The following is a 14,259-nucleotide window of genomic DNA, read 5'->3' as shown; positions in this document are numbered from 1 at the left end:
TCTACATCCTCCCCCTCACCGAGGTCTCCCTCCCCGTCTCCAAACAGCCCGGCAGATCCAGTAAGATCCTTTCCTCTCCTCCTCTCCTCTTTCCTTCCTTCCTTCCTTCCTTCCTTCCTTCCTACCTACCTTTCTTTCTTTCCTTCCTCTCCTCCTCCTCGCATGCCTCTCACATCATCTCACCCATGCCTCTCACTCAGGAGATTGTGTTCACACGGTTAGTTCTCCTCCTCTCCTTCACAGACACTGAGACCGTGAGAGCCATTTCGCTAACTCCTGTTCACCTAATCGGATGCAGTAGTGTTAATGCAGTCCTCATGACACTGGTTTCATCAGTTCAGGGAGGCGGTGTTTATAATGAGGACTAATGGAGGAAGTTCCCCCAGCGCATAGAGGCAGTAGAAGGCAGGGGGAGGCAGGAGGAGGCAGTAGGAGGCAGGGGGAGGCAGGGGGAGGCAGAAGGAGGCAGGGGGAGGCAGAAGGAGGCAGTAGGAGGCAGGGGAGGCAGGAGGAGGCAGGGGGAGGCAGGGGGAGGCAGGAGGAGGCAGGGGGAGGCAGGAGGGGTCTCACCCCGTCATCTGCTGAGTGGGAGGTGCTCACCGCTGAGAAGGAAGGAAGATACCACACTCAGTCATTCACACACACTCACTCACTCTGTCACTCTCTTTGGAGTAGCTGTGGTTTAGTAAGCTGTACCTGGGAGAGAAGATCGGCTGTTGGCTGCATGCTGCACACACGCACACAAACTCCCCTCTCCTTCCTGGGTCTTACTCATGTATGTGTGTGAGAGAGAGAGAGTGAGTCAGATCCTGCACGCTCACAATGAGTCCCCCCCCCGCATGACTCACCGCTGGCTCTGCCCTGTGCCCGAGGGGGGGGGTGAGACGGGGTGCACAGTCCCAGGATGTAGGCATCGAACCTGATTGGACAAGCCCGCATCAGGCTAGCAGCCAATGGCTTCCCTCCCTTCTGTCCTCCATAGCTACGGCCCTGTGATTGGTCCAGGTGTTGCAGGGCGAGGAAGGGAGAGATGGGGAGAGATGGGGAGAGGAGAAAGGGTTGCATAGAGCATTTTTTCTCTCTCTCTCCTCTGTTTCTTCATCCCGCTTTCCTCTTTCAGTGTGCTGTGTTGCACATACAGCTGCAGACATGGAGTCAACAAATGATTTCCCCCAGTCTACATCTGCATGCACTGTCCTCAGGACACATAACATGCAAATGCAGTCGCGGCATCGAATCCATTTCATATCAAATACCAAAAAGTAGGATGACGTAACGATCGCACCTGTCAAGGTTGAAGAGTGACGGGACTACGTCTGAAGGATTGTCCCAGCGCTGTTATTTCAGTGTTTCTCAACATGCATACAAATGATGTCTTTGCATTATGTAGAACCTTCACTTTCCATACTGGAGGAATTAACTGCCAAGCTGCCCCTCTATGAACACCATACAAATACAGTTTTCAACCCCATTTCAATCATGTAAATACCATACCCATATTAATGTGGGACATATTACAAACCGAGCGCATGACTACATCATGACTCGCAAACATGCCATATAGGATTTTCAATTCTGTCTCCGGTTCAATATTTTCTTTCAATGATACTTCTTTTAGAAGGATAAAAAAGGACTGAAAACACTAATAGCTAAAAACCTACACAATCCATACTCCTCAAAAGGTACAGTCTCTGCGTGGTAAGTGTGTGCGTGCGCGTGTGTGTGTGTCATACCAGCAGCCCACTGCCCCTGCATCCTCCGGCTGCTCAGGGAATGCCCTAAGTGGGAGAAGAGCGCACAATCCCAGATTCCTGACTGGGAGGGACATAACAGACCGGTCCAGTCTTCCTGTAGAGAAAGGAGAGAGGCACGTCTGTCCTCCTGCCTGGGGGTGGGTGTGTGGGGGGGGGAGGGGGGAGGGGGGGGGGGAGTGTTGTTGTCACCGTGACAACCTCTGCCCAGCGGCGCAGTGGGCCTAAAGAATGGGCCTTGTGTGTGTGTGTGTGTGTGTGTGTGTTTGTGTGTCCGTGCGCCTGGGTGTGTGCTCGTGTTTGGTGTGCGTCGGGTACCAGGCTCTGTGGAGTGTGGACCGACACACAATAGCAGTGATTTAAGCTTTGTGGGGAGGGAACAGAGTGAGACTGAGAGCCAGCGCCGAGGATGGCTGAGGCACCCGTGGAACGCCACAGTGGAGGATGGCATTTATGGGTAGAACACAGGGAGGGGTCTGTGTGACAGAGAGGGATAGCAAGGAGGTGGGGGGGGGGGGAGGGTGGTGGCATGCACGGGGACCTGGGAGGAGACAGAAAGGGGTTTGAGGGGAGGGGAGACGGGGGGGGGGGGGGGGGGTCAGCGGGTATGACAGGGGTCTTTCTGCTGCTGACAGAGCAGTGTTTGTGGAGGCCTCGGAGCAGAGGAATGCTGCTGTCCCCCCCCGGCGACAGACGGTCATTATGTGGCTCTTGTGTCACTGCTGCTTGTCTTCAGGCTCCACACGGAGCTGGCGTGGCCAGACGCCACACCAGGCACATGCGTGACGGACCCCAGCGGTGGTCATACGTGAGCCAGGACCACAGAGGCAGCTGCCGGAGAACGCAGGAGCACAAGACTTGGGGAAACGTTTTCCCTCCAGACAACCTGAGGGGTCTTAAGTTGAGCTGCAGGACTTTCAGTGTGCGAGGAGCGTCAGAGAGAGAGAGAGAGAGAGCGAGAGAGGGCGAGTTCTGGAGGAGGCTGCGTGTGTCCCAGGATGTGTCGAGTCCGGGGCTGGGGCGGAGGCCGGGGGAGCGGGCCAGCTTGTTCAGCTGTGTGGGGGGCTCCCACGGTTCCACCCTGCAGAGAGACATGGACTCTCTCACCCACACTGGGGCTGGGGCCAGGCTCCCTCTGTCAGGGCTCCCTCGGTTCTCACGCTCTGCCCCGCCACCGGCCATGCTCTGGGGCCGCCGGCGCCCGCTCCGAGAGGACCGCTGCAGGGCTGCTCCTCATCCGCCTTCGCTATCCTTCCTCATCCCCGTCGGTGAACCATGAGGATTGGTGGAGGTACGATGTTGCTAGGCGCTCCGCTTTTTCTCCCCGATCAGGACAGGAGCAGATCGTGAAAGGGGGCTTGAGGGGAAAGGCGTCCTCATCCAGAAGGGTTGGATTGGAGTTGGTTTCGTATGGAATCATGCATGGCTGCGTTGTGCCTGGTCAGGTCACAAGGTCCTGCGAGTCAGGAAACCTGTTTCCTCAGCTCTGCTTCGTAGAGGACATGTTCCTAGCCTCTGGGCATCTTTTTAGTTTTGCTCCGTTCGGTTTATTGTCTTATGTTTCGCTCTGTGTGTCCCCTCTCTCTCTCTGTTTCTTCTGTGCCCTGCCTGTGGCACTTTTATTTCTTCGGCACTTCTGTTTCGATTTGTCTTTTCTTAAAATGTGCTGACAAGCCACACGTACTATTCTAGTATTAGGCTACTGTCTCACCCATCCTGACCTATTCTCTCCTCCGAAACCCACTGTCTTTCCTACTGTCTACATGTAAATGTTCAGGATATCTCTCGTTCTAATTCCAACCTATGTCTCTGTCCTTGTCTCTCACTTTGTCTCTCTCCCCCCCCCTCTCTCTCTATCTCTCTCTCTCTGTTTTTTCACTCCCTAGTCCAGCTGCTGAAGTCCTCCAACCTCGGCCGTCATAGCCTGCTCTATCTGAAGGAGATTGGCCATGGCTGGTTTGGCAAGGTGAGCTGTTCACTCAGTCTTCGCTGTCTTGGCCGTGCCCGCTGTTCCAGTCTGATGTGTGGCCACTGGAATGTGTATTTAATGTGGTGATAATCCGCACGCAGCCGGGCTCATCGAATACTGTACCATTCCCACTGGTTGGTGGACGAGTGAATGGGTTCGATTCATGCCACGGTGAATTCCACCCAATCTGCATGCTTTAGTCTCCCTGTCTCCTCTTTCACTCGCTTTCTCGCTTTCTTTTTCTCTCTTTCACACACTCTTTTTTTGCTGCTCTCTGTTGATTGTGTGTGTGTGCGCGCGTGTGTGTGTGTCCCAGGTTCTGCTGGGGGAGGTGAATGCGGGTGTCAGTACCACCCAGGTGGTGGTCAAGGAGCTGAAGTCCAGTGCCAGTGTCCAGGACCAGATGCAGTTCCTGGAGGAGGCCCAGCCCTACCGGTCAGAACCCTTGCCCCTCTCTCTTCCCCTCGGTGTGCACCAACAGCAGCCATACAAATAGAACGAAAGCGCGGATGGATAATGGACGCACGGCCATTGGGAGCCGGCCCCTTTTCCGTGTCCCAAATTCCGCAAAATGCAGTCAGTGTGAGCGTGGGGCGTGTATATGAAGGATATATGCTGCCCTCTGTGCCACAGGGCCCTCCAGAACCCCGCCCTCCTGCAGTGTCTGGCCCAGTGCACCGAGGTCACACCCTACCTGCTGGTCATGGAGTTCTGCCCCCTGGTAAGACCCAGACCTAACACACAGACTTCATGTTAAACTGAACTCTTTTATGTCACGTCATGCCAGGTTGCTTTGCGTTGTCTCGGCCCAAGAATTCCAGTGCCCAGTCTGATCTTGTGTTGTTTTGTGCATCTGACAATAAAAGACTTGAACTTGAACTTCTTGACTGGCCACAGGACGGACAGATATAGGACTGGTCCAGAGAGGGAGAGGGGTGTAAGATGTCCACTGAAAGGGGGGGCGTGTTTCTGATCCCACCTCTGCCTGCAGGGGGACCTGAAGAGCTACCTGCGGAGCTGCCGGGCGGCCGACGCCGTCACCCCCGACCCCTTGATCCTTCAGCGGATGGCGTGTGAGATCGCCTCGGGCCTGCTGCACCTGCATAAATACAACTTCATCCACAGGTAGGCTCGGCCGCGGGGCTCGGCGGGGCCGTCTGGCCTCGTGTGGGGGGATCTTCTCGTCCACAGCTGTCCCGTTGGAGGGCTGGTGCTGTGCGGCTCTGTGCTCCCCCTGCTGGTGTCTCCTGGTAACAACATCCTGGTGCTGCCTGAGTGGCTGTCACAGACTCCAGCATCAGTGATTTTGTTGCCGGGGGAGGACCCCTCTCTCTCTGTCTCTCGACTCGTGTTGTTGCCATGACACCCAATCAATGTCTGCTGAGCTGATGAGTCCCAGGTGGCTGGTGTCTGGAGGTTAGATCAACAAACAATGATTAGCATCAATCTCGCTCGCTCTCTCTCTCTCTTTTTCTCTCTCCTTCTCTCAATCACCCATGTGCCTTCTCTCTGCTTTCTGGAAAGAACCATTGTGAAATTCTACTGGGCTTACCCAATAATGTCACAATAATGCACAATAATGTCTGGACATGTGTGGCTGAGCTACTATGACGGTAAATTGCTCCATAGAAACACATTTTTTTTACGCCACACAAAAATGTATTGTTTATTGTCAATTCTGCTTCGCGTGGTTTTGCTGCACCGCAACATATGTCTCAACCCATTCCTCCTGTCCTGACCCCACAGTGACCTGGCCTTACGAAACTGCCTGCTAACCTCTGACATGAGTGTCAAGATAGGAGACTATGGCCTCTCTCACAGCAGATACAAGGTACTGTGCCAGTGAGTCAGCACAAACGGACTTCCTATAAGGAAGCATGTGACCTAGTCACATGATTTCCAGCCTGACTGTGTGTGTTGTGGCTCGACCCCCTCAGGAAGACTACTTTGTGACACCAGACCAGATCTGGGTGCCTCTGCGCTGGATCTCCCCGGAGCTCATCGATGAAGTCCATGGAAACCTGCTAGTGGTGGACCAGACTAAGACCAGCAATGTTTGGTGAGCTCAGCTCTGGGACTGGGATGGTATGAAATGGCATTCATTCAGAACTTAGAAGGATGTCTTAAAAGGGTTGTTTTATGTTATATTGTTTAACCGCACTGAGCCTGCTACCTAGAACCAAAATGTATTAGGGCTACATTTTGCTTCATGCCGATTTTTGTCCCAGGATGTGTGTGACCTGTGTGCCTACTCTCTTTAGGACCCTGGGAGTGACGATCTGGGAGCTGTTTGAGCTTGGGAACCAGCCGTACAGACACTACTCTGACAGACAGGTGCTGACCTACGCTGTAAAGGAACAGCAGCTCAAACTGCCCAAGCCCCTGCTCAAAGTCCCCTTGGCTGATCGCTGGTGAGTCTCACACACACACACACACACACACTCACACGCACATACACACACGCACACAATTACCATCCACACATTTAAACAAAGCTAAAGATGACCAATTTCTTTCTTCTCACTAACCGATCAATGTCTTTAAAGCTAGCACATTTAATTGTCATTAGTCTTTACCCCCTTTACAAAATCAATATCTTATTTATGTTGCCGTATCAATCTGCTATAGCAATATTTCTGCAATCTCTCAAGACCAAGTGATCGATAACCCCCTTTTTGTGGTCTACTTGGCATGCCCTATAAACAAGACACCTCATTTATCCTTCCTTGGATATCTGCCAAATATTGTTATTTTTCTTGGAAACATTCCTCATTTAGTCAGGCTCAGCCTTTAATGCAGACACACACACATTTACTATCACACACACTCACACACGTTCACTCACACACACACATACACACACACACTCACTCCCCGTCGCCAACCAATTTTAACATCTGCACCTGTCTTTAAGAGTTTTCGAGAGAGTTATAGCTGAATCTGACCAAACCGCTGACAAATGAATTCCTTCTCAAATACATCACCAACTATCTGTCCCCTAAACCCATTCTGTGGAAACTGATGCTTCATTTCAATGAAAAACAGCCCACTATTCTCATCATTCCTGCTCTTGATTTATTATGAAACGAATTGGTTTGTTATAGTCTCTGTTCCTTGTTCTCATTCTTCCCTCCTCACCCCTCTGTCTCTGTCTCTCCTTCTCCGTGTCCAGGTATGAGGTGATGCAGTTCTGCTGGCTGCAGCCAGAGCAGAGGCCCAGCACCGAGGAGGTCCACCTTCTGCTCACCTACCTGTGTGCCAAGGGTGCCAGCGAGGCGGAGGAGGACTTTGAACAGCGCTGGAACTCCCTGAGGCCCAACTTGCTCGGCAGCACCTCCCACAGCGCCCCGGCCCCAGCCCCGGCCCTCACCCCCACCCCGGCCCCGGACCTAGCCCAGGCCCAGGCAGTGGAGCTGGCCTCCTCCGCCTCCTCCTCCTTCCCACTTCTGGAGCGCTTCTCCTCCGACGGCTTCCACTCTGACACCGGGGACGACATCCTGACAGTCACAGAGACCAGCCGTGGCCTCAACTTTGAATACAAGTGGGAGCAGGCCAGAGCAGAGCAGCTCTACTGTTCCTCCTCCACCAGCGGCCCACTGGGCCAGGGCAACCCCCACTACCAGGACATCTACTACCCCATCACGGGCGGCACCTCGGGGGCCTGCAAGGCCTCCGCCTCTCCCTCCTACTACGAGTCAGACCCCCCGGGGGTTGTCCCTGTGCTGAGCGCCCACAGCCCTTCAGTCAGCAACGAGTACTACATCCGCATCGAGGAGCCTGTTGAGTGTAACATCGACCTGGACGACAGTGTGGCGGACTACAGCCCGGGCCTGGAGGCGAGCCACGCTAGCGTCTCCACAGGCGGCAGGTCAGGCCCCCCAGCCGGCCAGCCCAGCGCCTTCTGGTCCTCAGCAGAGAGGGGGAAGCCCAGTGCCTATGACTCAGATGCCAGCCCTACCGTCTCTCTCACCATGGAGCCTCTGCTCAGACACGCTTCCACCAGCAGCCCGGAGGAGCTAGGCCGCTCCCACCACCACTACTTCTCCCCCAATCACGGAGACAGCCCCTACTGTGAACGGTCTCCCACCAATCGGGCGGGTCACCGCTCTCAGGAGGACACGCCCTCGGCCTCGCAGCAGAGTTTTCTTCATCCAATAGGGAGGCTGGAGACCCCGCGGGGCGTTTCCCAGCCCGTCAGCAGCCCTAGCTTAGGCTACTGTGACCCCTACCTAGAGGCTAACCAGGGAACCCTGTCAGCCAGGAGCATGGTTAGCGATAGCTACTGTGACATGATAGGCCCCCTTAGAAAGAGCCTACCCATAGCTAACCACATTAGCATCGACGTCGAGACGGGGGATGGTCTCCTAGTGGGCCGGAGGAGGGGTGGCGACACGGTCGACGACAGTGACCTGTTCTCTGAAGTAGAGGCCACCAACTGGACATCTAACCACTCTGCTAACAACAACAGTCTGACCTGGGAAGGCAGGCAGACGGGCTTTAGCCAGGACAGCTATTTTGACCTGCATTGCACCACACTCTCCTCTACCACAACAGACTCTTGGCCTACATCTACAGCCGGTTCTACCAGTCCTTCGTTCTTCAGCGCCCAATCTTTCAGCGACTTGGACACCACGGGAGGAGAGAGTTCCTCCACGAGCAGATCCGACGAGTTCGAGTCTTATATTCACCTCTGCCACGAAGGGAGACAAGAAGCGATATTGTCCGGCAGAGACACCTCAGCCACGTACCTGCACAATATTGATTCTCTGTCCAGCTCGGTAGTGCAGAACGTTAACCTGAAAGCTGGGTTTAAGGAGGGCTCCTCCACGGTGTCCGCAGAGGGCGGCAGTAAAAAGCCATCAACATTCACAGGAGAGAGACTGTCCTCGGAGCCCCAGAGAATACCCGAGGCTGGCTATGTCAAGTCCCCATCCGCTTACATGGAGACTCACACCGGCGCCATGTCTGACAAGCTAAGAGCTAATATCTGGGAGGTGCCTTCCCTCATGAAAGACGTGAAGGTTCCAGGAGGGATGTCCAGTGGCCTGGAGGAGAGGAGGTCGGGCCATTCGGAGGGGTCTGAGGCCAGCAGAGGGCTGGACAGCGGGCTGGAGACGGGGGTCATCATGGTGGACATCGGTGACTGCAGCGACGAGGACGACGACATCACTTCAGGGATCTACGCCGACTTCCCCCTGGACTACATGGAGAGGGATGACGACCTCAGCCCCCTGCAGAACCCCGTAGGCACCCCCGACTCTGTGGACACCATGACCCTGTCCTGCTCGGCGGCCAGCCCCTGTGAGGAGGCCTTCAGCCCGGACGCCTTCAACGCCTCCATCCTGCCCAAGTCCCTGGACAGCGGCTACGACACGGAGAACAACGAGTCTCCAGAGTTCATCCTGAAGGAGCACGGAGGAGACTCCCGGGAGGGCGAGGTGAGCCCGTCTGGGGAGGGGGAGGAGCCAGAGCTGGTCCTGCAGGTGGACCTGGACCAGGGTCTCTCTGTCTGCACGTCCAGCGGACCTGAGCTGCAGCTGAAGAACCTGACAGACAAGGGCCGCTACAGAGACTCTGCCTACTTCTCTGACGCAGAGAATGAGAAAAGTCCTCGAGATGAAGGCAGCAACTTTTTCACAGGTTCAGGTGACCAGAGCTTCTTGAGGTATGCTGGGAAACAAAGTTCCTCAAAGAAACCAGGCTCCAAAGCGCAGATTGAAACGCGTGATCCTTACCACCTAACAAACCAGAGGAACAACAAAGCTGGCGTTGTTTTGGTCCTGTCTGAACCAGATCCCTGCTCCACCTCCCCCTCCTCCACCCCCGGCCTCTCCATGCTCGCCCCCTTCCCCCCACAGATGGGGGGCTGCCTGACCAAGGAGTCGTCCCCAGACGACGGCTTGGGCCTGGAGACCGAGAACTCAGGGGAGGACCCTATCTCGGATTGTAGCTCCACCCTCGTCTCAGAGCCTTCCTCCGCGGTCCAGGAGGGCTCAGCCAATCAAGGCCAGGAGAACAGAGGGTCAGACGACTACTCCCCGGTCCAATCCCTGGGTTCGGACTCCACCATCGTTGACTATGGAGAGGAAGTGTCCAAGGAGAGGGAAGATGGAGAGGGTTCCACTGAGGGAGAGGAGGAGGACTTCCCAGAGTTCAATCATGTGGAGGAAGAGGAGCAGATGGGAAGGAAGCCCACAAGAGAAGAAGAAGAGGACGAGGAGGAGGAAGAGCAGTACGGTTCTCAGGGGGGGTTCGTCGAGGACCAGAACGGTTCCATGGAGATGCTGACGTCCTCGTGCTCCTTCCTGGTGCTGTGCGGGGAGGAGGCGAGGAGGGCGCCCCTGGAGGAGGCCGAGGACGACTCGGACGACAGCGAGTCGGACGAGGAGCTCAGGACCTACAGCCTGCAGGGGGAGGAGGAGAGCGAGGAGAGCGAGGAGGACCTCGCCTCCGTGCCGGTGGTGGTGAGCGACCGGAGCGGGAACCGACACCTGCGCAGCCTCCTGAAGATGCCCACGCTGCTCAGCCAGTCCTTCTGCGACGAGCTCGACAGGAAGAAGAAAGCCGTGTCCTTCTTCGACGACGTCACCGTGTTCCTCTTCGACCAGGTCAGTTGTCGTGACGTTCGCGGCGATGTTCGCGAAGGCTTATCGTCCTCGCGGGATCAAGTGGCAGAGTGGAAAGTGTGTGCGACTGTTAATGACATGTATCCCGTCTGTCCGGCCTACAGGAGAGTCCGACCGGGGAGCTGGCGGAATATTCCTTCCCCCCGGGAGCTGCAGGAGCAGAGCCCAGTGGCCAGGCCTTAGTGGGGGACAGGCCCCTGCCCCAGCTCCAGCCCCTTCCCCTGCCCTCACCCCCCCAGGAGAGCGTCAATGCCTCAGAAGACTTAGACGGCAACATCTCTGAAGAGAGTAAGACAAAAGACTCGATGGAGGGAAACGTATAACATTGTACATACTAACTAGAAAACGCTTTCCACAGTCCAACTCATAAACAGTTTCCTGACTGTACCTTGTCATCCGTTTGTCCGACTCATCCACATTGAACTGTGTCTATCTTCCCCTGTTGGATTGACTCTCCGCGGGTGTCCAGGTGGCCGGTTCGAGTGGGAGGAGGACTTCTCCTTGGTGCCCAGCCCCTCTGTGGAGGAGCCCGTCCCCGACCTGGCGTCCGACCCGGTCCCCGTCCCCGCCGCCAAGGCCCCCGAGGACAAGCCTGCCGCGGCGGCGGCCTTCTCCCGCTTCAGCGTGTCGCGCTTCTCCATCACCCACGTGTCTGACTCTGATATGGACTCAGCTGGAGGTGGGTGCTGCTCGCACATAGAGCTTACCTACTGGTTACTGGTTTGTCAATCTTTGAAGGTACAGTAAACAATTGGAAATGATTGGCTAACTGAGTTTGGTATCCCTCCTCCACAGGAAGTGAGAACGGAGAGAGGGAGTGACTCGGCCTGATCGCCCTGGTTGCTCCTTCGCAACCCAGGTTGGCTACGACTTCTTCAGAGTATTCCACGAGTATTCGACAACTTCTCCAGAGTATCATTCCTATCGACACGGGGTCTCCTGATCTTGTTGACCCCTTATGAGACAATGCCTCATAATGGTAGCAAAACATCCTTAACCTTCTGTCCTTTGTTTCTTAAAGACAGATAGATAAATAATAATAGTATGAAGAGGATAACAGTGAAGTGAAGATGAAAACGAAATTATATTATGTAATGAAACAAACATGATATCTATGTATTAGAGTTCTAACATATATGATAATTGTAACTTATTTGCTCAATTTAGCATCAAATTCCATTGGTGACATTTTTAGGTGAAATGGAAAAGACAAGAATTGGTTAGGATGCTGGCGTCATTGCTGCTTTCCTCATTGGCTGCCTTGGTCCATCTGCTTGCTCATTGGTAGAATCTTCTTAAAGACTGTTCCAGCTCTGTTTGGGCCAATGAATGAAGGATGATGATGTTCGCACAAGATGCTGGTGTCAGTGTCCAAAGACGACAAGCCCCCCACCCTATCAGAGACAGGTGAGGTAGGAGAGGGTGGGTGTGGGTGCTCTGATTGACTTTGCCTCCAGAATACTACGTGAGCATCCTTTCCCCACTACACAGGATGTTGTAGGTGGTGTCACATACCATTCAAATGCTCTACGATGGCCCTTGCAACAAAATCGATTTAGTTCAGGAGGGGAACCAGTTTCTCCCAGATAGTTTTCCCCTCAGGCTGATGATGGCATCTGGGAGTCTTAAAGCACTTCCTGTGACAAGGCCCAAGAAGGTGTATGTGAGCGTAACTGTGCAATTCCTCATCCCCTCCTCCTGGTGCCACTGGTCAACCTAAGAGAACTCCAGTTTGTGTCCCTCTACTCAATAAGCCATCACACAGCTTTGCTCGTACACCGTTTCATTCGTTTGACCAACAGTAGAATTACTTGAAGAGATGTGAATGTGAATAACGGAAACCCCTGGAAATGTTTTAGTGCCAGATCACCCTTCGATTCAATACAGTGGTGTCATGTCAACATCAGAACTGTGATCGTTAATGGTATAACTCCATTACCTTTTGTCAAAGTCTATCTACTATCTGATGTCTATTGCATAATATGTGTTCGATCGCACTTACGATGGGTACAGAGGTGTTGAAAACAAAAATAGGTCACATTTAGACATAGTTCACCTATTGTATGAATGTTAGCAACATGTAGCAGGTAGATGGACTTGGTTTTACTACTGCAGTAATGACTGATCCGCCCCTTCCTCCTCTCAATCCGGACGAGATAAAAGTGCCAATTCTGTGTTCTCTCAGCCTGCCTTTTAAGTTCTCCAAGAAGGGACTGCTACGCTGGTATTTTTGTATGAACATTTAGAAATGTAACTGAAGATGGAGGACAGTACTCTCTGATATTTGCCAAAGAGATATTACAATGCCCATTGGTAAGTGGAAGATGGAGAGGAGGAGAAGTGGGTTTGTCCATGCACCAGTAGTAATATCATGGCTATATTTTAATCCCTCCCCACACTATCATGGCTGTTGTGCTCTTCCAAACAAATAAATACAACCAGTTTTTTTTTTTCTTGCGTCTTTGACTTATTTATGGATATTGGAAGTATTTCAAGTAATCACTTTTTAATTAAGATAAGCCATTGTTTCCTCAAATAAAGGACTCGACAAAGAGAATATCCAGTGTTGCATCCATTGATTTTATTTCATGGGTGTGCACTTCCTGTACAGCACAGATATAAACACAAACAGCACACTGGACAAAGTGAGAAAATATAAAACAGTATAAAATGCATTTGCTAACCCTGCAGAACCTGTCGAATCCCATCCTTAGGCCTACAATATCTACTGTATAAGCCTCTATCAGCCATAAAGGATGCATGGACTCATTTGGTCGGCTTCTCTGTAGCTCTTTCGAACACTCACTCATAGCCATTATCTCCAATTTGTGACCAATTTGAAACCTAGCAGAGTCCTCGGGTTTGTTACAAAGATGACATGATTACACTTCTAACATTAGGATGTCAATAAGTAGACAGGGAACTAAATCTGACATGTATAGAAAAAATGAACTGTTACATACAACATGGCAGCTACCTACTGTAGTGTGTCCATTTTGTATCTGGACTACAGAGAAATCAAGTGTCCTTTTTCAGCGTCAATCTTCTTTACGATTTCAGTATCTGCAGTATGAAGTAGTTCGCAAAAAAGGAGTGTTTGCCATTCCATTATCTTTTTTTACAGTCAATTACTTTGAAATCTTGAAAAGCTAAAAGTGCAGGGCAAATATATTTCTTGTGAAATGATGAATTATTATATACACGCGTACAGTTCTGATGCAAGTCCCTTTGATAATAGCAGTGTTGATCGGATGGTGATTTGAGCCAGAGCCTGCAAAGAGCATTTTACAAACAATAGAAGGCACAGTCTCCATATGAATTGGTACTGTATCATAACTTGCTGTATCATGACAACGGCCTAGGAATTAAAAGCATAACTAGTATAATAGGTTACCTTAAATCACTGTACACATCATTGTGAGGCTAGAAGTCCTAGATCTGTTACATAGTTTATGTCATACCTTGACTTGAGTAAAGATTACAGTAGCAGGTTTTGCTTCAAAATAAGAGAAGAGGGTAATACAGTGTATGCTGAATGTGTGGCGTTCATCTGGTGAATCGACACAATATTTACAAAGTAGTATCAAAGAATACTGGGGCCCGCTGTGTAGTAACATGGTAACTAAAAAGACACGACCTGTGCGTGGGACACCCATCATGGCTAGACAGTCAATCGCTGCGCTGCACGGGTGCTGACTAATTCAGAAACTCTACCACCTTCCCTCAGCATGAAACTGATCCGATATACTGTACATTCATTTACACATAATAACATGTAAACACCAAAGTGATATGAAGGCAGTCCAATTTGACCTACTGCTGCCAGCATGGACCCTTTGCAGAGACAGTCATCCGGAGGGGCGGTAGCTTTGTGACGAGCGGAAAAGACAACCTCGGCCACCGGTCCTGTTCA

General features: G+C 52.4%; 1 protein-coding gene across 3 annotated transcripts in view; it reads left to right on the top strand.

Annotated features, from left to right (window-relative positions):
- Positions 1-12,798, top strand: part of aatka (apoptosis-associated tyrosine kinase a) — a 25,220-nt gene extending 12,422 nt beyond the window's left edge. Inside the window, exons 3-14 of one of the 3 annotated variants that reach the window (XM_067233650.1) lie at positions 1-60; positions 3,638-3,717; positions 4,037-4,155; positions 4,354-4,441; positions 4,712-4,845; positions 5,467-5,551; positions 5,658-5,779; positions 5,982-6,131; positions 6,893-10,328; positions 10,451-10,634; positions 10,816-11,025; positions 11,142-12,798. In XM_067233650.1, the coding sequence (XP_067089751.1) occupies positions 1-60; positions 3,638-3,717; positions 4,037-4,155; positions 4,354-4,441; positions 4,712-4,845; positions 5,467-5,551; positions 5,658-5,779; positions 5,982-6,131; positions 6,893-10,328; positions 10,451-10,634; positions 10,816-11,025; positions 11,142-11,167 (4,694 nt within the window). In that variant the 3' untranslated portion in view covers positions 11,168-12,798. Of the gene's footprint in view, positions 61-2,922; positions 3,043-3,637; positions 3,718-4,036; positions 4,156-4,353; positions 4,442-4,711; positions 4,846-5,044; positions 5,137-5,466; positions 5,552-5,657; positions 5,780-5,981; positions 6,132-6,892; positions 10,329-10,450; positions 10,635-10,815; positions 11,026-11,141 lie in introns of those variants that run through there. The other 2 variants (XM_067233648.1, XM_067233649.1) reach the window with 2 other exon arrangements.
- The last annotated feature ends 1,461 nt before the right edge of the window (positions 12,799-14,259 follow it).

This window comes from Osmerus mordax, chromosome 3 (genome assembly GCF_038355195.1).
Source record: "Osmerus mordax isolate fOsmMor3 chromosome 3, fOsmMor3.pri, whole genome shotgun sequence".
Classification (NCBI taxonomy): Eukaryota; Metazoa; Chordata; class Actinopteri; order Osmeriformes; family Osmeridae; genus Osmerus; species Osmerus mordax.
Note: the sequence above shows the minus strand (reverse complement) of the source record. Positions and strands in the feature narration are given on the sequence as shown.